Source organism: Semicossyphus pulcher, unplaced genomic scaffold, assembly GCF_022749685.1.
Source record: "Semicossyphus pulcher isolate SPU_LCO1_2020_fin unplaced genomic scaffold, fSemPul1.0.p SCAF_18, whole genome shotgun sequence".
NCBI classification, from domain to species: Eukaryota; Metazoa; Chordata; class Actinopteri; order Labriformes; family Labridae; genus Semicossyphus; species Semicossyphus pulcher.
The window spans coordinates 2,253,892-2,278,183 of NW_027211691.1; the positions used below are offsets into that span (position 1 = coordinate 2,253,892).

General features: G+C 41.9%; 1 protein-coding gene across 5 annotated transcripts in view; it reads left to right on the forward strand.

Annotated features, from left to right (window-relative positions):
* The window catches only part of pfkpa (phosphofructokinase, platelet a), a 34,934-nt gene extending 13,370 nt beyond the window's left edge, over positions 1-21,564 (forward strand). For 2 of the 5 annotated variants that reach the window (XM_069667649.1, XM_069667648.1), the window contains exons 10-22: positions 600-725; positions 2,587-2,651; positions 2,936-3,005; positions 5,174-5,320; positions 8,135-8,205; positions 9,044-9,131; positions 11,133-11,285; positions 14,963-15,127; positions 15,288-15,349; positions 16,355-16,466; positions 18,457-18,556; positions 19,400-19,505; positions 20,760-21,564. In XM_069667649.1, coding sequence (XP_069523750.1) covers positions 600-725; positions 2,587-2,651; positions 2,936-3,005; positions 5,174-5,320; positions 8,135-8,205; positions 9,044-9,131; positions 11,133-11,285; positions 14,963-15,127; positions 15,288-15,349; positions 16,355-16,466; positions 18,457-18,556; positions 19,400-19,505; positions 20,760-20,916 — 1,422 coding nt within the window. In that variant the 3' untranslated portion in view covers positions 20,917-21,564. Of the gene's footprint in view, positions 1-599; positions 726-2,586; positions 2,652-2,935; positions 3,006-5,173; positions 5,321-8,134; positions 8,206-9,043; positions 9,132-11,132; positions 11,286-13,311; positions 13,465-14,962; positions 15,128-15,287; positions 15,350-16,354; positions 16,467-18,456; positions 18,557-19,399; positions 19,506-20,759 lie in introns of all 5 variants that reach the window. The other 3 variants (XM_069667650.1, XM_069667651.1, XM_069667652.1) reach the window with 2 other exon arrangements.
* The last annotated feature ends 2,728 nt before the right edge of the window (positions 21,565-24,292 follow it).

A 24,292-nucleotide genomic window follows, 5' to 3' on the forward strand; every position in this document is an offset into this window, starting at 1 on the left:
AGTTGTAATATCTTATTTGGATACTAAAGGACAAAAAGAGCTTAAAACAAATGAAATGATTTTCCTTGAAAACTTTCTGGTAAGAAAAAATATCTTGTCAGACAAAAAAATAAGCAAATATTGCTATTATTTACTAGGGGTGGGAAAAATATCTAAGGAATATATCCTCGTCCCGACTGGTGTGATGTAATTATCGTATCGATGTCGCCAAATATAGATATTTTAATTTTAAACAAATTCAGCGTTCTAAACAGATGTGTCTCAACTTGTGTCAAAATCTGTGAAACTGACGCCCAATTGCAGTGAATAATACTTTAATTCTGCACTTCTTCACATATCGTGATGTATCGTTATTGTATTGTCTTGCAATATATCAGTTATCACAGAATCGTTGTGTTGTGATATTATCGTTATCGTGGGCCACGTCCGCGTATCGTATCGTGAGTTACCCTGCGATTCCCACCGCTATTATTTACAATACTTCATCTTTCTTAATTTTCACTTTTTGCAGTGTGGATTTGGTAAAGAAAAACATTACAGGTGCACAGTAGAAACAAGCAAGGTGCTGGAGGTTTAGCTCTGTCTGTTTGCTCCCACAGGCCAGTCGCATGGGGGTGGAGGCTGTCCTCGCTCTTCTGGAGACCACAGCCAACACGCCAGCCTGTGTGGTCTCTCTGTGCGGTAACCAATCGGTGCGGCTGCCTCTGATGGAGTGTGTACAGATGGTAGGCACTGGACTGGGCTGGAAACAGGCCAACACTGCAACACATTCACAACACACACACAAACATGTGTTATAAAAATATGGAAGCTGAGAAGAGAGGAAGCTGCAGCGCACAAACCAACAGTGTGAAATGACTCTGCTGGAGAGTCGATGGGGACGAATTAGAGCAGCTTAAGTAATGATGACAAACAGCACAGCCCATTGGGCCTGGAGAGCACTAATGTTCACAAGAGTGCTGTATTGTTTGAGAGCAGTTGTGTCTGGTTAATGATTATCTGAAGCATTTGGCAGCGTTGGCGATGGCGGCCTGCAGCCTGATGATGTAATAGCAGCCCCCTCTTAGAAACACACACAGAAGCTTTATTGTTGTACTCATGTGGATCTTCACAGAACTGAAGTGGAAAATCCCACCACTGTTTAATATGTGGTTCAAGTTTTACAGACCTTTTTATTACAGGTCAAAATAAGGACAATTTTAGCTTCAACAGATGATGACATGTTTACTCTTGAATTGCTCCGTCTCTCTTCACACCAGAAAAGCAGTTAGTCCAACATGTTCAGCTCATAATAGACAAAAAAAAAATGAGGCGATGGTCTCAAATGACTTCACCTCGGCTTGCAATTGTTTTTATTAAGTATTGTGTTTTTGGTTGTTTTAATTGTGTCATTTTTTGTATCTCGAAATCATTGCAAATGAGGGAAACTCAATGATTTTCGAGGCTTAAATAAAGATTTGTATTGAATTAATCTTAACTTAACTTGTCTTAAATTTAAAAATGGTGCCCTCGCTTTTGTACGAGCAGGAAGTACAGTATAACACCAAATCTGAGGTTGCCCCCTTTGCCTCCCTCCCCATGCTAGTGCTTACATTGATAACAACCTCCTTGGTCCCCTGGCTCGCAATTTCAAACCCTCTGACAGAAATCCTGGTGTGATCCTGGGGTGCTTTTCTGTTCTCTCAGGGGAGGCTCACTTTCCCACACTCTGAACACCCCTGGTTTTTAGACTATCCCAGCTGGCAGGGAACGTTCCCATAACATCGGCCAACATTACCTATGAGTTCTAATTATGTTTGAAAGAAAACGTTTTAGTCTAATATTCAAAAAACCTTTTAAGGATGTTTATCATTTCAAATAAAGTCCTTGTAACGTTAAACTTAAACTTTTTAACATCAACATTCTGAAGATTTTATCAGGATGTTATTGAGGCCTGGGATGTCAGAACGCCTTTTATAAAACATTTACTCAATGTTACATAAGGACAAAGGTAGAACATGCTCACTGCAACACTCTGAGGATCTTTTCAGGATGTTACGACCTGAACTATCAGAACGTGATTTATGAAACGTTCCTGAAATGTGATTTAAACATTCTCACTGCAACTTCCTTGAGATTTAAAATGCTGCGGCTGAGCTTTTATTTGGGTACAAAAATTAACATATCACACCTATTTTAGCTTGTTTACATTTGTTACCTCAGCCTCTTTAAATCATTTTTTAAATAATCTTAATCACTTTAAAAGCCCTGTCTGGTTTGGCACCTCCTTTTATCTCCAAGCTGCTCTCTCCTTATGACCAAATTCACTGCCTTATCCTCAGGCAGAAATCTGTTGTCCATAACAAGCTTTAAATCTAAAGATGACTCTGTCTGCTGTTTGAGTCCCCACACTTTGGAATTCCCTGCACACATGTATAAGTCTGCTTTGATTTACTTTTGCCTGTTTGCTGTATTCATTGTAGTGTTTTTCTCTGTATTTAGTGCATTGCTGAGTGATAATTTGTTTCTTTTTATTCATGCTCGACACTTTGTAACTCTGTTTTTGAATGTGCTGTATCAAATGTATCCTGTATCCTTTTCCCTCAGACTCAAGAGGTCCAGAAGGCCATGGACGAGAAGAGGTTCGAGGAGGCGGTTAAGCTTCGGGGCAGGTACGACCGACTGCCCACTTTTACCTGTATACCAAAGCCAGCCCGTTACTTCAGTGCTAGACATGCCATCAGTTTGATGTTGATCACTGCAGGAAAAAATGCATCACAGAGCCATTTTAGACCTCCATCATTCAGCTGTTTACACACAGGACATAGAAATAATAATTATGCAGATAAATCCAAATACAACCTTCATTTTGTTCCTCATGTCGTACACTTTCATTTCTGTGTCAGTGAAAATGTGTCATGTTATTGGTTTAACATTGTTTCGTGTTTCACTGCAGGAGTTTTGAAAACAACCTGAAGACGTACAAACTGCTGGCTCATCGTAAACCCGAATCTGAACTGCCGATTGTGAGTCACCACATGACATCTTAAACTTCCCTTTGAGACTGCAGACAGACAGAACAGGAAATGTTTATCATGCAGTAGCAGTTCCATCCGTGCCTGGAGTGCAGCTTGTTTTTTGTAGAGAGAATTGAATTGGTGTCCCCAAACCACAGAGGTGTTTAATTTTTTATTACACCGTCCTAAAGATCTGCCAACAAATAATGACTCAGCTTCTGCAAACTGGCATGATGATGCTGCTATTTTCAGAGGAAAACAAGACTCACTTACTGAGTGCTGTTGTTCTGACCAGTTGGGTAATGTCTTTCTCTGAAAGGAAGAGCATATAGAATTCTACTATGCTACTGTGTTATTTCCTGCTGTTAGAGGGAGTCTGTATTCTTAAAACTTTGCCTTATTTTTCTTTTTTTATTCATATTCTGGGGTCTAAATGAATAGTGCGTACAAAAAGTTTCTGAATTACTCCAGTACATTGCTACAGCCAGCAGCTGTCAGAGCTGTCTGTAAAGGCTGCATCACAATCCTGGGTGGCAAAGTGTCTGACAACATTACAGAAAGGATCCCTACAGAGATAGACCTTTTTGGTACAGAGGAAGATGATTTTTTAAAACCAGAAACAGACGTTACATCGCTCTCTTCAAATCACCAGACTCCATTTACAGTAATTCTATCTTGCAGAGCACGGGAGTTGCTTTCCTACCACTGCCTCAATCTGTTGTTTTTTTAATATTATTGTGAATCGATAATTTGTCAGATCCCAACTAACCAACTAAAACACCAAAGTCAATAATAACACAAACAACATAATAAATCGAGGCAGCGGTACACCATCAACTCCAGATTAAGGCAAGGTTAAAATGCTGGTTTTGTCAATGGAGTTTGTTGGCTTTAAAGGGCCAGTTCGCCGATTTTCAACCTCAGTCCGATCATACTATTATGGGGTGCTAATGCCATTATGATGATGAAAATAATGCAGCTTCTCCAATGGGCCCTGGAAAACTTCAACAGGACTGCATAAAACGCGTCATCTGGCGGAGGCCAGGGAGCTCGCTAAACTACACTTCCTCAATCTAGGACGCCTCCGATGTCATGTCTTGTTCAAAATTGTCAGGTTTGAAATGTAGACTGCAGACCTGAAGATTTTTTAGATGATCCACCGGTATATTCTCGTCGTGTATCGGATTCTGTACCGCTCTGACCCTTGCAGCGAAAACGGTAGTAATTCCTTCCAGCCTCGATGGGCCATTCCTTTCAGAGGGAGGGGCGCAATGCACGAGCTGTTTGTACAACTTTATCCAAAGCTATGGCACCAATTTCAAGTATTATTGCTGTTATCGATTACAGAGAACACCAGCTTTGACTGACAGCGGCTTTTTCCAGGGGAGAATTGCTCCTTTTAAAGGGAGCGATGTAACGGTTGCTTTTAGTAATCGAAAGGATCTTACTCTTTATAAAAAGGTTATCTCTGTAGGGATCCTTTCTGTAATGTTTTCAGACACTCAAAGCCAGTCAGTTATTATATAAGCTTTGATCAGGTGCATTTACATTGGATTACGCTGCAGGTGTTACAGTCTGTTTCGTGGCTGCTGGCTGAAGAAATCTACTGGAGCAATTCCAAAACATTTAGGCCCCAAAATGTGTACAGTTGGGCCTGAGTTTAAGTAACAGAACCTCCTTCGAAGTGCAAAATAAGTTGTAACCTGCAGTCATGATGACCAGTTGATAATAAGCTGTTTTACGTGCTTGCTGTGTCACCCTTTATTTGCTCTGCAGCCTGTAATTGTAGTGAAAGGCTTCACATGGGGCTCAGTGTTCACTGCTCTGCCGAGCAGTAATATGAGTTGACACCTGGCCCCCTGCTGTGGGATGACTTGTTCAACCTTGCCAGGAGCTGTGGCAGCCTGCTGCTGAGGTGGCTCAGGCTGAAGATCAGTGAAGTGTAGAGGCAGCACGGCAGGCGGACTGCATGCTGTGGAGCTCGCCTCGGGGCTCTGCTCCCACTGCATGTGTGATAATGACCACTGAAGGCCCAGCAGGAGGCAGAGAGCATTTATTGATTCACTCTGCAGAGCTTGATCAACTGTCCTCTAACAACAACTGCAACACACGCTCTGTATTAACTGTGATTTTTGTACACCTCAAAGTCTTAAATCAGGTCTGTTTTATGCCCTCAGAGCAACTTCAATGTGGCCGTGTTGAATGTCGGAGCCCCTGCAGCGGGGATGAACGCTGCCGTCCGTTCAGCCGTCAGGGTAGGGATCTCTGAGGGGCACAAGATGTTTGCTGTCAGTGACGGCTTTGAGGGATTCTACAAAGGGCAGGTGGGTACTACTTGCACTGATATACAGGTACATGTACTGAATTTACTCTTAGCCGAACCCCTCCACTCGACATTGATTGCGCAGTTTAGCATCCATAACTATGCACGGCAGTTTAGTCAAAGTTTATATATTTCTCCAAAAGGTGAAACTGTGTGTGTATGGTGCTCTAAGAGATTTTATACAGTAGGTTGGTCACTTTTTACTTTATCTTTGATTAAAAAAACAGGAGCAAAGGTGAAAGTGTTTTTAAAAACAGTGTATTGTTCTGCATTAACGTGAGCAGCAACGGTTAGCATGTCTGGCTAACTAGTAACAGTAAAAACCCAAAATGCACATCATAAACTAGAGATAACTACATTTATTTTTCAGGTTATAATGTTATTTTATAAAAGCCACATTCAAGACTCACACATCTACCGTGTTTGTCTTTTTCACTTCACTAAAGGATGTGATCTAAATTGTGGCTAATATTAGAAGCTCTGTGCTGCTGAAGTTTCACTACAGCAACTCCAGCTAACATTATTCAGGATAGCAGATTTTCAAGATAATACTCCTGTAAAAAATGTTTTTGAAGCAGTGAAAGTGAAAAAGTACAAGCTTAAGAAAAAAAAGATGAAAGTCTGATTAGATTTTTTTCTTTATCCCTTTTAGTTAAGATAAGAACAGCTTTATTGATCCCACACGGGAAATTGACCCGTTACAGCAGCTCACAAAGGAGGCAAATATAATGAGCACTCAGGTAATAAAAATAGACTGAAAGGACAGGGGGCAATAAAAGGATAAAAATATCACAACATAAATGATAACAGTTACAAAACGTAATAGTAATAAAAAAACTATACACACTATGTATACATTTTTCCTTGTAGATAAATATGCCAGTGTTATCAAAATGATTAGACCAGAATGAGATAAAAAAAAATAGCACAGTGTAGAAGACATTATTGCACAGTTGACTTGTATATGTAAGAAATAATAGTTAAGCTATAATAATAAATACCTATACAGCGTAATAAAAAATCTGACATACTCTATTTTCATATCAGTTGGTGAGAATGTTTTTTTTGTTGCCTTTCACAGGTTTGACCTTTTTTTTAAACAATTCAGCTGAAACATTTAAAAATTCCTCCCTCTGCGTTTCAAGCTCATGGAGCTAATGCTAACTCTATTAGCAAACTAGCCTAAGTTGGAGCTTATAAATTCTGCCACCAGCAGTTATTATTTCAGTCGGCAAACCTGGTGTTTGTAGGCCAGAAAAAAGAAGCCTGCTTTTGTGCCCTGACATCCGGGACCTGTTGTTACAAATATTAGCAAAAATTTTCTTCTCATTACATTTAGGAGGTTACATTTGGTAATTCAAATGTATTCATCAAATAATTTTCATCATAAAATCAATTATTTGGTGTACTACCCTCAAGCTTTATTTCATTACTCAGACAATTGGGTCAGCTTGATGAGAGTCAGACACAATCATCATAATCAGACTAATATCTATGTACAGATTCTACATAGTAGAACAATCTACATAGTAGAATCTGGCAGGGACGTGGATTCCCGGGAAGGCAGGTGTTCTGGTTTCTGTTTGAACAACGGTTGTAGTCAGAGTAATATTGACCAATCACGTATCAGCAGGCTGCGGCGTATTTAGCTTCTTATTAATCTCTATGAACAGACATCTGCATGCTAACAGCTAACAGCTAACAATCTGTTCTAGATCTAAAATTTAACTTGAGATGAATTCCCTTGACGCTGTGTCACGAAAGCCGCTCAGCGTTCAGATTTCCCGACTTCCTCGAACGCATCAGATCGATCCCACCTCCGTTCAACAAATGAGCATTTTAAAAGTGTTCTTCTCCTCTTGAGGACAGACCTGACAAAGCTTCAGTTTTTACTTCTTACAAATCTGCATCATGATGTTGAAATTTGGGCAAAGCTAAGACCCGTTAATAACAAGTGAATCACAACAGAACGGTTTCTCTTTCTGTAACAACGCAGCACGCGGAAAAGGAAGTCTTGATGTGAAGTTGTTTATCGCTTACCGCCCGGCACGTTCACCGGGATCTGAGATTGCCATTCAACCAACATTGGTGCAGTACCGCTATGAACCAAAAGAGGGCAACAGAATACACAGGCAGTGAAACAGCATCATAATAAAACAGTGAGCTTATTCTGATCTGAACATACTGTGGGGGTAGTTTTCCCTTTTGAATGGAAGGTAAAAGCCACAGAGTCACAACAGATATCGGAGTATTGAAGTGAAACCTGTTCTGTGCTGTAACGAGACACTGCTTTTTGTCCCTCTGAGCCTGACTGGTTAAACTGGTTTCCTCTCCCTCATCCTCAACTGAACTTTTCCCAGTGGAACACTTTAAATCCCCTCATTCAAAGAGCAGCACTTAACAAATGATCCGACCATTTATCTTCATCAAAATGTCTCCAACATCAGCGGTTGGTTAAACACCCAGTGTGCGCCCGGGGCTGGCTGAAATCAGGCTGCACCCACTGACCCTAAAGAGAGGAGAGCAGCAGGAGTAATGGATTTCTACACTTCAGTGCTCTGGGACTCTCTGCTGCAGTCCAGTTCTTCTCTTTTATAAAAGAGTGTGTCCACGAAATTAAGTCCTGCTAACAAGCTGTGACCTCAGGAGGACGTGTCAGCTGATACACGACTGTACTCAGGAGGTTTAAGATGTGTTAAGATGTGTGGTAGATGTGCAGCAACACAGAAACCATCCACGGCATAGGATTCATATATTAGAATGTTAAAAAGGGAAGTTTTAAAGATTGCATGTGTTGCTTTTGTCTTCCCCTCAGATAAAGGAGATTAAATGGGCTGATGTCGGAGGATGGACGGGACAAGGTGGATCTCTGTTAGGAACCAAAAGGTAAAGTCTTGATTTCTTATAGGTAATTTAACAGTGATTGTTCTGCATTCAAAATGGGATCCTTTAGGTTTTAAATTATAATTAATTAATTCATCCCCTGAAGTGGAGGAGTATTGAAACAGTCATGATCGTGATTTTGTCTTCCCACGATTAAATAATCATGATTGACGGCAATAATGACGTTTAAAATGCTTCGCCTGTAGAAAACTTATATCAAATCTACCGCCTCCTAAACTAACAGCCGAGGCCGAGAGGAAGAACGAGCTGCTCCCCGTCCTCGTACAGCGTCAAGTCAGACATCCAGAACAGAGACGCTGCACAGAGACACCCTATCCACCCAACTCTCAAAGACAGACTGAAAATAACCTGCGTTGAGGACTGTAGCCTCTATACATGAGGTGCCTGCTCTACCAACTGAGCTAAACCAGCGCCCCTACACGCATCAATTTAATCTGAAAGCTAAAATTTAAAAGCCAGCTACAATGTGGAGTCATTTTCTAAAAAGAGAGAGAGAGCGGGAAACAAAGAAATGAAGGTATCTAAGCAATAAATGAAAGATTTGTGAGAAGTGAGACAGACATTATTGGCTGGAATTTGATGAGAACGCAGCTACAATGCACTGCTCAGCTTGTAAGGAGTTATTGTCGGACAGGTGAGATGGTTAATGTGTTTGTGGGACCAAAAACCTAAAGCTAGAAATCGTCAAAGAAAACAAAGCCATGCATGTTATATAAGTGGCACACAAAAAGACCAACCTCTGTTTTTGCATCCACTGAAACTGTTCCGGCTGAATCTCATGCATTATGTTTTTTGTGTTTCTTTCCCTTCCTTCCTCCAGAACTCTTCCTGCAAAGCATGTTGACAAAATTGCTGAGCAGATGCGAGCGCACAACATTAACGCGCTGCTAGTTGTCGGTGGATTTGAGGTATGTTTTAACTCTTTTGTCCTTACGGGCTAATTTTGCTAATGATGCTACGTTTTCATCTTAAGCTTTGTAGCTCTTATTTTGAAATTCATTGCAGTACTGCTAATGCTTTATTTCATTTAAACAACTTCATATGAACGATAAGAGTTGGATTTCTGCTCATACACTTAAAAACTGTTGAAGCATTACTTACACTGACTGATGTCCACATGTACTGAACATTATTTGACAGTGAACACTGTAATTGGATCCTCTCCATCAGTCTTATCCCATTTTATGTCAGTGTACCACCATATGGCTCAGTTACAGAGGCCCTGAGAGGCAAGTGAGACCAAAACATAATTTCAAATCAAAGTCTGATGTAAATTTCTAATTCATTCTCCTGTGAACTGACTTGTGATCAGGCAAAGTTCCTTAATTTTACTTTCATCTGCAAAAACTTTAAACACACAAAAACAAAAAGTAAGTTTGAAAAGTGATCCTGGCAAACCTTTTTATGCCTGATTTCAAATACAGACAAGTAAAAGTGACATAGAAAATATATCCATGCAAAGTGTTTTAGACGCGGAGAGCTCAACGCACAGCCAGTTAAGATGACATGCAAGTGCACAAAACACAAGCAAGTTAAGAAAACATCATCAATTTGACAACACATGCGCAGCATTTAGAAAACGTGCAGCAAATACAAAAACACTGCAAACAGAAAAACGCAGCAAATACAAAAACTTTAACGTTATTCCATAAGTGGCTAATAATAAGCAAAATGCTAACGCTAGGTTAGCAGCCGATATCTAGCAATGATGTCTGAATCATGCGATCAAAATGTTAAAATAAACAAGCATAAACTTTTAACATTTTCCAACACCATTGACATGTAGCTGAAATGAGTCACAAAAGGTGGCAACAACAAACATGTCCCGGCTGTTTCCGGTCGAGTTTTCTCTATTTGCAGCTTTTTTTCTTTTTGCATCATTTTTTGTATTTGATGCGCGTTTTCTAAAAACTGTGCATGTGTTGTTGAATTGTTGTTTTCTTAATTTGCTTGTCTTTTGTGTATATGCATGTGTTTTCTTAAGTTGCTGTATGTTGAGCTCTCAGGGCCACCGTATTTTTAACTGATAAAACTTTGTTTTACACATGTTTTTACTGCTGAAAAAATAAAAATAACTAGACCCAAGAAAGACTTTAATTTCCCACCCTGCAAAACGTTTTTTACCTCCTCCTGTTTCACAAGGAAGGGAACTTAGAGAGAAAATCCTTTACCTTTTTTTTTTTCCACAGATAAAATAAAGAAGAAAAAAAATTTAATCCGGGCAAACCTTTCTTTTACCTGCCACTATTGTTAATTGTTTAATTGTTGTTTCATAAAAACAGGACAGAAAAATACAAAGATCAGACTTTTCTTTTTTTCCTCACTGGCCTCTCAGGGCTTCCATACTCCATACATAGTCATGCACATAATCATGCTTCAGTCATTTCTCTGCCAAAACTTAAAACAAGTTGTAGTAAAAGTTTTTCACTGTTGATAAAATGTGATTAAAGAGAATGTTTAAGTCTTGATTTGAGACATTTGAATTATAGAAATAAAAAGTTAAACTGTTGAAAACATGATAAATAATGTGATGATTTGGTTTTAATTGGAAACAGAGAGCACCTGCTTTTCTTCCAACCATTTCACGCAATCCCGTTTAGATGCTCACCGGCTTTATTTTCCTGTGAAGTATGCAAGTAAATATGTGTATATATTTGTGTGTGTGCGTGTGTGTGTGTGTGTGTGTGTGTGTGTGTGCACGTGCGTGTGTGAGAGAGATGATGTATTAAGTATGTGGAGTGGTACCTGTCTGTTCTGCTGCTGTCCGTTGTGATAGACCTGGCTCCTCCCCTTGGCACCCTTCACTTTTGTCTCTCCCTTCCTTTGTGGCAAGTAGCACCTCTCCACCAAACCAGCCATCCAAACGCTCCACCCTCACAGACACTAAAGCCCTTGGCTCTGCCCTGCAGGCCTTCCTGTCACTGCTGGAATTGTTAACGGCGCGCGGGAAATATGACGAGTTCTGTGTGCCCATGGTCATGGTCCCAGCCACTGTCTCCAACAATGTGCCGGGCTCAGACCTCAGCATTGGCGCTGACACGGCTCTGAACGCCATCACTACTGTAAGTGATGGGGCTGGCAACCGGAGTAGATGATCTTAGCGACACACAGACTGATATAAAGCACTCACACAAGCAAGCACAACACTTAAACATGCTTGAGCTCACATAACCAGCCAGCCAGTCATGTCTCAAGAAGGGAGGAATGGCTCGCTCAGTCATTTTTCTGGCCTGTCAGGGAATTATTTGCTGGAAATTTTGGAATAACGCTTCCCTAAACCATCAGAAATTCATCCAGACAGAATTGTCTGTACTTTGAGGCATGACTGGTAAAAGTAAATAACTGAGGTATAGAGTAGCGCCCCTTCCCTCTCAGGTAAGTGAGCGGCAACATGGAGGCATGCTGTGAGCTGCACGAGTGCCGTGACCGCCATGTTTGCTCTGCCTGCCCTTCTCCCTGACTGTGTGTTTGTAACTGCCCACATCATTAACATCAGGATGAGTGGTTAACAGCATGCAGGTTGTCTTGTAAGCTAGCAGCTGCAGAGAAGAAGCTAATATCGTGTAGCACAATTAACACGCACTGAATCGCTTCGATTTATGATGAAGCTGCCACACTAACTTCTTTTCAGTAACGTCCCAGAAATGTGGCGCTCCATGTGGGGTGAATGTATTCAGGAAAATAATCCAGCATCAATGCGCTTGCTGCTTCGTTAAAAGCATCATAATGTCGGAAATATCTTTGGGCTCTTAATGACTAATAGGTATAAATGTTTGATATTGCTCTTGTAGATTGCTTCAGCCGCCCGCCTAAAAACAGGCTGCAATGTAATCCCTGCATTGTGTGTTGTATTGCATTTCAACTAACCATTTAAAACACTAGTAACTCAATAAAACTAACTCACTAACCAGTTGAGGCGGCAGTACACCAACAGCTCCCGTGTTCTGGAAGGTAAAATTACTGTTTTTGTCAATGGAGTCTGGTGGCTTTGAAGAGAGGAATGTTACGGCTATTTCTGGTAATGTTGTCAGACACTCAAGGTGCTTTTCGACCAAAAGTAGCAGGAACTTTTAGTTCCAGGAACTTCTCTTGAAGGAACTGAATGGTTCCTGTGGCCCATTGTTGTCTGCGTTTCCACAGCGGACTAAAGTGCCGGGAAGATGATGCAAATCAGGCCAATGACGTATGGATAAGTAATAAAAGTAACTGGTTGAAATAAAACGCTGTGAGTACTCGACCATCAGAAACCATCAGCACTGCAGGCCCCGCCCTGAAAGTTCCTGGACTTCCCCCCGAACAGGGACTTTACTGGGGGTAAATCAATTACCCCAGAGCAAAATTTTCACCCTGGTTCCTGATATCGAAACGCACAGAGTTCCTCAAAAGGTTCCTAGTACCTGGGGAAAGTTCCTGCTGTCGAAAAGCACCTTTAGAATAACAATCTGAGCCTGTCAGTGGAAAAACAAGATCTCTAAGTGAATTCTGTTTGGAGGCTGTCAGCTGAAGATATCTATTGGAGCAATTGCAAAAAAAAATTTAAGTTTTACTCATTTAGACTCCATGTTGGACTGAGGAAGCTGCGTAAATATAGAGAGAAACATATGCCGCCATCGTCATCATTCCTCATCCTCCTCCTGTTGATGCAGACTTGAGCAGTGCTTGTCTTGCCTGCATATAACTGTCCACAGCATATATGTCCGACAGATATGTGGTTGCCTATGCAGCGCACTGCATTTTGCTTCTGAGACCCACAAACACACAAACCTCTGTCCCATCTCTGTCACATCTTTGTCTCTCTTCCCTCTCTTCTTTCTGTACCATCACCTTTTTTTGTCTTCTTAAACTTCTCGTGGCTCTTGTCTGCCACTCGTTCATCGTCCTTTTTTCCTCCTTCACATTCTTCTCCATGTCTCTTTTTCACACGTCCGCCCTCCCGTCCTTTCTGCCAAAGGGAAGCCATTGCCGCTATCACACGGAAAGAGCCGGAATGGCAGGATACGCTCTAACAAACTGAGAGAGACTCACCTCTCTCTCTCAGTGGCCTGTCCTTCTGTGGCTCTAACGCGTTTTCATATACTGCCGCTTCAGGCGTTTGAGAGTCTGCTGCAGCTGTATGAGGCTCGTGCTACCTATGAGGAGCTTTGCATCCCGATGTGTATGCTGCCTGCAACCATAAGTAACAATGTGCCGGGCACAGATCTAAGTATCGGGGCAGACACGGCCCTCAATGCCATCGTGGAGGTAAGGCAGTCGAACCGCCGCCGGCAATACACGCATGATGAAGAGTTAATGTTTCAGTGCTTTTACTTAACAAAGTCTAACAGGAAATGTGCTGTAAATGTGATTTCCTCTATAGATTCCTGTAACCATTAACATGACTGTAAGCTACATTCAGACCTAACCCTGACTGTAGTCGTAACATTTACCTTGAGTATAAGATTAACCCAAACATTCAGTATATGTACAGTTTTAAAGGGGCACTCCAGTGATGTTAGAGACATGAACATTTAGATATAAAGTAGTGTTTATTGAAAGAGGCTATCCAGTTGCATCATGGGAAATGTAGGATCCAGTCTTTGGGACTTGACCTTGGACTTTATATGAGAATGGGATGTTTCCACTTGGATTCAAAAGTGAAGAAGTGTCTTAAACATGCATTCTTTCTCATGCCCAGAAGGGGGCGCCTCCACTGGTTTAAGATAAAATAATCCTTTATTGATCCCCAGGGGGGGAACTCAGGAAAAAAGAAGTCTGATTGTATTGAATGAGCAATGCAATGAGTTGCAACAGCATGATGTTCATTTAGTCACTGATGCTCTCAGGGTTTAAGGTTTGACTCCTCTCATGTTCCAAATGTGGTCACTTCAGGCTCAAAAAAGAACAACATGGTGGGCGGCCAAAATGCCAAACTCTAGACTTCAAACCAATGGAGTGATGCCACAGTGGCTTTGTCCACAGCCACCAACCCACCAACTGTGCAGTAGCCGTGGCTGACATCAACAGGGGCGTTTAAACTAGAGAGAGCTAATGAGCTGTGGCTAACTAGCCCAACTCGGTGGAGGTGTCGGAGCATAAAAACATAAAAACTGAGGGATTCTTTCTTTAATCTGTGCCCTGTATGTTCCCTAACTTTATGAAGGACTAATGCTGAATCACTGGAGTGCCCCTTTAACATTGTTGTAGTTTTTACTGACTTGTATGCACTGGACGCCTAAATTAAACGTCCACTTTTCCATCAGTCAGAACAGATTTCCTCACTAATAACCATGTGTCTAACATATGAACTGTAAATGATATCTGCAGTGTGACGTCTGATGTGCTCTCTCATCCTCCTGCAGGACTCCAGTCTAGCTGGTGAAAGCAGCAGTTTAGGCTTGAATTGTTGAAATGTAAATGTTGACTCTTGTGCAGATTAAGATAAGAGAATAATAGGCATGGCAGGCTGACGTTGATCTATGTGGAATGTATTAATCTAACAGACCTGTTCTCCTGAGTCTCAGGAGTGCCATAAAAAATATGTCCATCAACTGGCTTTATTCCAGTCCCCTGCTTAAATATGCTGAGAATTACCCCCATTTTTAAATTCTCTTTATACTTCCACATTTTTTATGGCACTACTATGACTCCATACTAACCACACGTGACACTGATATTGAATTAGAGGTATTTAGGATATACTGTTATCCTGCAATAATCACTTAAAGTGTGCTGACATAGTGAGTTTATATGCATGTGTCAGACTTGTGACCGCATCAAGCAGTCTGCCAGCGGGACAAAGAGACGCGTGTTCATCATTGAGACGATGGGAGGCTACTGTGGCTACCTGGCCAGTGTGGGAGGCCTGGCTGCTGGAGCTGATGCTGCTTACATCTACGAGGAGCCGTTTGACATCAGAGACCTGCAGGTAACTCAGCTCCCGGTAACATCCAACGTGCAGCATGACTCCTACCTCATCAAATGAATTGGTCTCTTACATGTCATCCCTCACTTCATCCACTAGAGGGCCTCAACCGTACAATGCCATCTCCTGCACAACAGCTTACATTTACTGTTTATTCCTACAGGCAAATGTTGAACATTTGACGGAGAAAATGAAGACAAGCATTCAAAGAGGACTGGTCCTCAGGTAATACAATGACCTCAGTCCAGTTAAAGTTGGTTTTAAAGGGTTGTTCCTGTATGTTTCACCTCGGGCCTGTTGCATATTAAGTGTCTGACAACATTACAGAAAGGATCCCGACAGAGATAGACCTTTATGATAGAGAGGAAGCACTGGAAACAGCTGTTACATTGCTCTCTTCAATACCACCAGACTCCATTGACAAAAACAGTAATTTTACTTTGCAGAACACAGGTATCACTATGTACAGCCGCTTCATTCTTAGGGTTTGTTTGTGTTATTGTTATGACTTTGTTCTTCTTTTAAGGCTTAGTTCAGATTCAATGCAATTTTTATAACACAGACTATCCAAAAAATAATGATCACTCAGGGCAGAGGTAGACCTGCAACTCCTTTGTTTTGCAGGGTAAAATTATTGGTTTGGACAATGGAGTCTGGTGGCTTTGAAGAGAGCGACGTAGCAGCTGTTTCTGGGTTAAAAAAAACCTTTTTAATCTTTGACAACATTGCGGAAAGGATCCCCACAGAGATCGACCACAATGGTGGACTGTTAGAATAATAATTGAAGCCTGTCAATGACAAAAGTAAGCACTTAAAGAGGATGTACTTAACTCTGCAGCTTCCTTCCAAAATTTCAAGGCTGCAGCAATATACCGGACGTTTTATTACTCATTTAGATCCCAAAATATCGCAACTACCCTTCTAGGTTACATCCCATTGTTGTGGCACTGCTGCTGCATTTTAAAAGATGTTTATGATCCAGTATTTTCAGCCCTCACTGTTTGAAAGCTGCTTGTATTGTAAACAGATCTGATGCTGATGTCAACAGTTTAACAGCTGACATTTTGTATCGCCAGTAACTCAGGAAAGAAAGTGATGATGCAGCAGACATCATAGACGCACATTAGGAATATATGTAAATGTGGACCCAGAGTCCTAATACTTTTCCTTTTCTGTGTGTGTGTTTGTGTGTGTGTGTGTGTGTGTGTGTGTGTGTGTGTGTGTGTGTAGGAATGAGAACTGTAATGACAACTACACCACAGACTTCATCTACCAGCTGTACTCTGAAGAGGGGAGGGGGGTGTTTGACTCCCGGAAGAACGTGCTGGGACACATGCAGCAGGTACGCACAGCCACTAAATGGGACGTATCCCTTCTGTAGCAGCGTCAGGGGCAACAATTTGTCCAGACTGAGGAAGATTTAGAAAACCTTTTTCTATATTTGTATCATAAATATGCATAAACCCATTTTGCTTTGTTGTATTCTGGATTTGTGTGTCTTGAGATTAGCGCAGATAAAACTGGATCAAAGACATCTTTGATGATCCCGGGGGGGAGATTGGGTTGTGTCTGCAGCGAGTAATGGGAAACAGAAAAGCAATAAATGAAAGCAGATTTTGTGATGTGAAGAGTTACAAACTTAGCACAACTACTTCAACAACTTCAACAAATAAATGCTTTTAAATATGAATGAAGAGGAGCTGAGTTTGGCGGGGGTCCCGGTGGCTCTGGTTTGAATCTTGTGTATATTCATCTTGTTGTTTCCTTTCTCTTAACTGTGGATGTTAAAGCTCTGAAAGAAAAAGAAAGAAAATATTTCCACCAGACTGAGCAGTAATTCACAGAGGAATAACTCGCTTTGCCGGCTCCTAAACCTGCACAAATGAAACACAAAGGAAATTGAATTTTCGAAGCACCTGTGAAGGCTAAATGCACCAAAACCTGCAGTGCTAAGAAATAATGTCACTGCTCTGGTGCTGTCTGCACATTTAAAGAGGCTTCTTTCTATATTTATTAGCCTTATTGAATAAAACTTGAAATTCACAAACACCGGCGCTAACAGCTGCACATTGTTAGAGGAAAATATTTATGTCTTCAGATCTGTGGGGAACCTGAAGTGCTTCGATTTTCAAGAACAATTCCACCTTTTTGTGACCTGAAAAATGACATTTAAATAATAGTGTGATGACATTAGTGTTACCATCAGGTTAAATCAAAACGTGCTGTCCGTGGCACATACGGGTACACTTCTTCCAGATGTGTGGAGACGGTCTGGAGCCGAGTTATGTTATCTTGACGACCTGCTCTTACTGGCTAGCCGCAAGAAGTAAACATGGACTAAATGTACAGATACAAATGCAACACTGAGATATTAGTTTGTTCGGGCAGTCTTTAACAAATGAAAACAATAATTAAACCAAGATTGAGTTGGTCACCGGGGTGGGTGATTTGATTTAAAATGTATATCACGGTACCTTTTTTACTTTTTGCGGTAACAGTGGTAAAAGTGGTACTCGACTCAAAACATGATTCTAGCTTTTTTTGCTCTGTTGTCAGTGTAAGGGAACATTTCTTGAAAATGACTTTTAAAGAAACAAATGTGTTCATTGGTGCAAAATAAGAAGGAAAATGAGGTAAAGGCCTTCATGTGTTTTGAGCTGTGAGTGAACTGAGTGATAAAGAATATTTGGATAAATAATCTTTCTTCTTAATATCCTCCCTCAGCCCTGTTTGTTCTTCTTCTGGCTTCAACATATCTGAATTTAGTAGATGGAGGACTCGCTTCACATGCCGACATATTCCTCCCTGATAGGGCATCGGTGAGATCTTGGAGGGAGGGAAGGAAGGAGGGAGGGGCAGTTATACAGCAGATATAATGTAGGGTAATACATCACCCAAATTAAAGAAGGTTATAAACCATTAGAAACAACTTCATGTGCTCGTCTTGCTTCTCTTGAGTTTTTTCTCCCCACACAGCTTCACCTCTGCTGGACCTGCACACGGCAGCTTTCTGTTTCTCTCTCTCTACATGTTTCTACTCTGCTGACATTCATCATGAGCTGTTCGTTTTACAGAATCTCGTAGTTTAATATTTCAGCCCGTGACTCTGTTTTTACACCTGCTGCTGTGAAAACTGAACCAAAACCGAAACCTTTGTGTTTATCCCGATAATGACGGTATCGCAAAATCCATGTTGTGGTAGAACGTGACACTGGTGACGGTACTGAAACCCTAAAACATTTAGATTGTTTTATTACAGAATCGAAATGGAACTAAGCAGAGTAAATGCTGTGCTGTTGTCTTGTGTTAAAAACAATGTCTTGTTTTCAAAGGGAGGAGCACCGTCTCCGTTTGACCGTAACTTTGGGACCAAGATCTCTGCCAAGGCGATGCAGTGGGTCACCAAGAAGCTGACGGAGACGTTCAGACAGGGTGAGGTTCATGTTGCACTTCAGTGTTAGTGACACGGCCTGTGTTTTAGCTGATCCTCCCTCCCTGCAGAGGCGTGACCGTTGTGAAGCAACCCTGATCTGTCATGGAGTCACTCTGTCTGATGTATCTTTGTCCTCTCAGAGGAAATATTGAATCATTCTTCAGCATAAGAACTGAACTTAACTTGAGTGTACTTGACAGATAAAACTAACAACTGTGATACTTCTGAACACCGTAAAACACACTGCATGTCTCAACACGACGATTAAAGTTAAAACTCCTCTTTGTTTTTTATGTCTATTTCCCAAACACATGGATGACATAAGATGAAGGTAAATCTTTTATTTCACGCTGGCTCCATGACCATCTCCATCTTTATATTAGCTCCATGTCCCTGTCTGTCTTTGCCACTACTCTGCCCTTTCTTATAGTCACACATGTCCTGTCCAGGCACATGTGGGGTACAGCTACGATGCTCCATCCGAACGATTCATCAGCTACCAAGCTGCACTATTTCTAAATCATGTGAAATAGTCGGATCGAGCATGAAAGAATAACCCTCACATTCAGTTTCCTGCTTTGCCCCACATTTCGTTGTGTGTCTATGGCGCTCTTTGTTGCTTCTTAGTAGTCATGGTTTCTGTATCATCATTTCTATCAGTCCCACCATCCTCCTGTGCATCCATACAAACTAGTTAAATTAATCCTCAAGAAGAAAGGGCACCGTCATCCTCCCACAGCCTCTTCCAAACGTCTGTTCTCTGCTGCTGTGTGTTTGAAACCAGGACGTCTTCAGTACCTGTCTGTGTTTGCACCTCTGACTGCCGCCGTGTTTCCCTGCAGGTCGAGTGTTTGCAAACACCGAGGACTCCTGCTGTCTGCTCGGGATGCGCCGCAGGGCTCTGGTCTTCCAGCCTGTCGTACAACTCAAGGATCAGACTGACTTTGTGTAAGTATCACACTGGAATATACCTCCTCACGGCTACGATATCATTAGGATATATATATATTAGAATTTTGCTACGAGACCATCGAAAGTGAACATTAGATATAGCCCTGTTTGCACAGGACTCCTGTTACTGTGTTTCTGGGCGCATCATTTTAAATAAACAAAGTCTGTAGTTTACTTTTATTTACCGACATTATCGCCTCCAGAAAAGGAGCTGGGCAACGACAAATGAACTTTAATTAATGACGAAGGAAATGTTTAAAAATATAAATCAATTCACTTTAATTTGGGTAACAATGGAAAGAAGGTGTCACTGGTTTCCTGAGCTCCTGCAGTTCATAGTAAGACTCCCCTTATGTAATCTCGAAGATTTCAGGTTCGTTCTCTTTGGCGCACTTCTTGTTGAAGTTGTATCTGTAGTCATCCATCTTTTCTTTGTTTGTTCAGCCATAGTAGATTACTGTTTACTCGCAACACTTGCAGAGAGCGGAAAAGCAGCCGCTTAGCTCCGCCTACCCTCTCTGGCAGACCAACCACTGCTGGCTGATGGGAAACGTGTCACTAACTGGGCGCCGCCACAGACACCCAGCCCATAATAATACTACATACTGCAGATGCAAAGGCTTTCATCAGCGGGCCACAGGCTCAGTCACCATGTGTTACCTCATTCAGAGATAGATAGAGACTAACAGACATTTATTTACATGAAAATCTTCAAGATGATATCTTTAATAAACTAGAGTTTATGAAAGTGTTGGTCAGACTCACGAATCAGAGGAACACAGTAGAGAAGTGTATGGAAGTGTGAGCTGAACAGGGCAGCAGCAGCAGCCGATAACACGGCTTTTAAAACCTTAAAAACGAGGTGTGAAAAATATATGATGTTCTATTTGTAGTCCATTCTGCCCAGCCGTACACTGACATGATGCAATGTGCAACACTCACTTCCTGGCTTTACTATTTATAGGCTGCTGTATAATAACAGTTTGAAAAATCATCGCTGCCCTGCATGTCATCCATCCCTTGATGGATTTAAACTCTTTCTGAGAATCTGTCTTCGTCCTGTTTAATGAGACGAGCCTTAATTGCTGTAAAAACTTTCTTTTATATTTGCCAATAAGCCTCTTACTCAGGAGAGGGTAGCATGATCTCTGGATGTGGTGAAAATGGTTGGCAATTTGCAGGGACATTTTAGTTTACCAATATGGACATGGCAGATATGAAGATAATATGAATTCCCTCGTGTCTCTGCAGTCACAGGATCCCGAAGGAGCAGTGGTGGCTGAAGCTGCGTCCTCTCATGAAGATCCTGGCGAAGTACAAGACGAGCTACGACGTCTCGGACTCCGGACAGCTGGAGCACGTCGTACGCAACCGACCCAAAGAGTCGGACGCTTCAGTAGCCATGTGAAGGACGCCACATACGGTGGCCTGCGAAGTCCAGTCTGTGTGTAAGACTGAAGGTCTGTGAGGCGTCGATCTGAGCTCCAGAAACAAACAGCCGTCTCTGTGTTCATTTCCTGTCTGTGTCATTTCCTTCAAAGTCCCTCCTCTCTGTTTTGTCTTGGCAGAATCATGAACTGTAACCTAGCTCTGCGGTGTTTCTAATATCAAACACACACACACACACGTACTCTCGCACACATCCTGTCTGTGTGTCCTTGTCGCCCTGGATGTTTTAGTGTCACCGTTCATTTTAAACTTGCACTTTTCTCTGTCTCCGGTTGCTTAGGCGGGCTCTGAGCGCAGAGCTGCACGAGGACAGAATAGACACTGCATCTGCTGTAAAACCAGTGTGTGTATCTGCCTAGAACCAGTGTGAGGTTCAGCATATTTATGTGAGACTGATGCAATACAGTTCTACTGCTGCTGTGCTTTACACTGAAACTAATATTTATCTTTTTAACTTTGTTTATTTTGCTTGTAAACATGGATATATTATTAACTGTAGGCACTGCTGTACTGAGTAGCTGTCTGTCATATTGCACCAACAAGTTAGATGTGTAAGAGACTCATGTTTCCCACGGAATAAAAGTCAGACTTGAGAAGTGTACCCGAATCATTAGTGTCACTGGATTTATTTATATGACCCCTTGTTTCCCCTTAAAGGGCCAGTTCGTCGATTTTCAACCTCAGTCCTGTCATGCTCTTATGGGGAGCTAATGAAAAAATGCACTTTTGCTCGGTGCCTTTGGAGGACGCTATCCGTTTCTCCAATGGGCCCTGGAAAACCTTGCTTGCTAAACTACACTTCCTCAATCTAGGACGCCGCCTCCGATGTCATGTCTTGTTCTCGTATTTCGGGTTCTGTCCCGCTCTGAGCTGTTGCCGGCAGCGATCGATGTCCTTGACTGGAAAACGGTCGTATTTCACTCCAGCGTCTCTCGCTGGGCCGTTCCAGAGGGACGGGTGCAATGCACCCTGGGTGTTGAAGGAATGTAGAATGGGCGAAACCACGAGCTGTTTGTACAACTTTCTCCACAGCTATGGCGCCAGTTTCATATATATATGGCTTCTATTGATTACAGAGAACACCAGCTTTGGGGCCAGAAAGACCAAAAGAGACATAAATATTATAAAGCGACAAAATGACATAAGATAAGAAAACAAGAAAACTACAAATACACAAATTCCAGAAAACAAAAGGCCAAAGACAAAGACATAAAATAAACTTTAAAAAGACTCGAGCGGACTATGAAGAGAACGAGGGAAGGAGACCAACTGATTTCAGATGAATGAAAGCTGACAACAAAGAAAACATGACTACACAAAGTATCCAACTACAAAGACACGAAGGAGACACAAGTAGATAAAGAGAGACAGACCAACTACAAACAGGAACATCTCTACAAAGTCACAAAGCAACAACAAAGAGTTACAAGAAAGACAAAAAAACAACCAAGAGACACAAGCCAACAAAAAAGTGACAAAACAACTAAGCAGAGAAAAGCTAACTAAAAACACAAAGGAGTACGAAGAGAGAGAGATTACACGACAAGAGACACAAGAATAAGAGACGACACAGAAACAGAAACAGAAACTCGATATCAAGACATTCAGTGTTTTTGCTTCTCAACCAGTCACACAGTGTCTTTATGCAAATCTCTGCACATCTCATCTCAGGGCGTGCGGGTAAAAAAATGCTCCTTAATGGTAGTCTGTTGAAATTTAATTTAATTAAACTATAAAACAATAGAAAAGCACAAAAAGACAGCGTCCATTTTACCTCCATCTTATTTATATACATGGCGTAAATATGTTTTAAAAATAAGGGAATTACTGAATTTGTCCTGCAAAAGTCAAATTTATTTATACAGCACATTTAGAACAACGTAAGCTGACCAACGTGCTTTACAGACAGTGGCAGATAAAACAAGAGATGTAACAGATTATGAGTAAAACACACAACAATATACAATTACACAAGAGGTGGGCTTTGAGCTGAGCTGTCAATTAATTTATCGAGTCTGCACTTTTGATACGAGGAGGCAGTGAGCTCCACAGGTCGGGGCCGACAACTGAGAAGGCGCGGTCACCCCGTAGTTTCCACTTAGCCTGAGGGACGACCAGCAGGGACTGCTCAGAGGATCTGAGCACTCGTGGTGGGGTGTAGGGGGTTAAAAGGTCTGCTAGGTAAGATGCTAAGCAACTTAAAAACAAGTACTACAATTGTAAAATGTATTCAGGGAGCCAGAGGAGAGAGGCGAGTAAACATGCAGTCCTAACAGAAAATACAACCCCAGACCATCTCTGATCCTTCAGAGCAGGGCTCTCACACAGGCAGCTCGCCGCCGGGATGTTAGAGGTTCACAGACTCTGTACAAAAAATCTGACAACAATAAATACACCTTGAAAGCCTCTTCCCAATACACAGATGTCCCGCCCCTCCGATACAGAATGATAGGATAGGCCGATCAGCTGTCAATAAAACGCGGTGATGCTCCTGGCAAGTTTGTCAACGTCTGAACTGAACCAATCACAGCAATGCTGCAGCAACCTCCATCGACAGGTCAACATACAAACATACTATTTCCACAGGGAGTGGGAAAACACAAGCGTGTGCGCCTCACAAGTGGCACCAACGGTTCAGTGGACTAAAGAATCTTCTGACCTCCTGCACGAGAGAGACTGAAGGACTCCCCGACTCTGCTCTCATGCTGTTGTTTCCATGTTCCACCTTTCATCCAGCAGATGGCGGCAGAGCTCCACGTCCTCCCAGCTGCCCGGGTTCATCGGGTGCATTATGACACGATTCCCTCCATCAGCTCTGTCCACTGCTGCCTCACAACAACACTATATGGTGGCTTAAATCTGCTAAAGTAGATTAACTGTGTGCGGCCTTGTGTGGACGTGCGTGTGTGCGTCTGCTGCCATAATTAGGAATTAATCTTATCATTTGAAAGAAAATTTCAATTTCCCATGGGTGTATTAATTGTGTGTACATGTAATTGGGCTGCTTTTCCTGCTTAAATGGACCTTTTTTCTGTCTTAACTGCGAGTAATTACACGCGTATACGACCGGGCTGAGGCATCGCTTAGCGACAGCGCAGCGACGTGAAATGTAATTTGAAGGAAAAGCTACCTGAATCACCTTTCCTCCCCACAGAGGCTCCTGGAATAATTATCATCCTTAAGTTAAAGCGGGGCGGTTAATTCAGCCGCACGCCCACGCCGCCGCACAGAGACGCCTCCTCTCCAGCGCTTTAATTTCCTCGGACCTCGGCTGGCACCTGGCTCGCTGTGGAGGCGACTTCTCCTCTGAGCATGAAATTAGTAAATCCAATAAT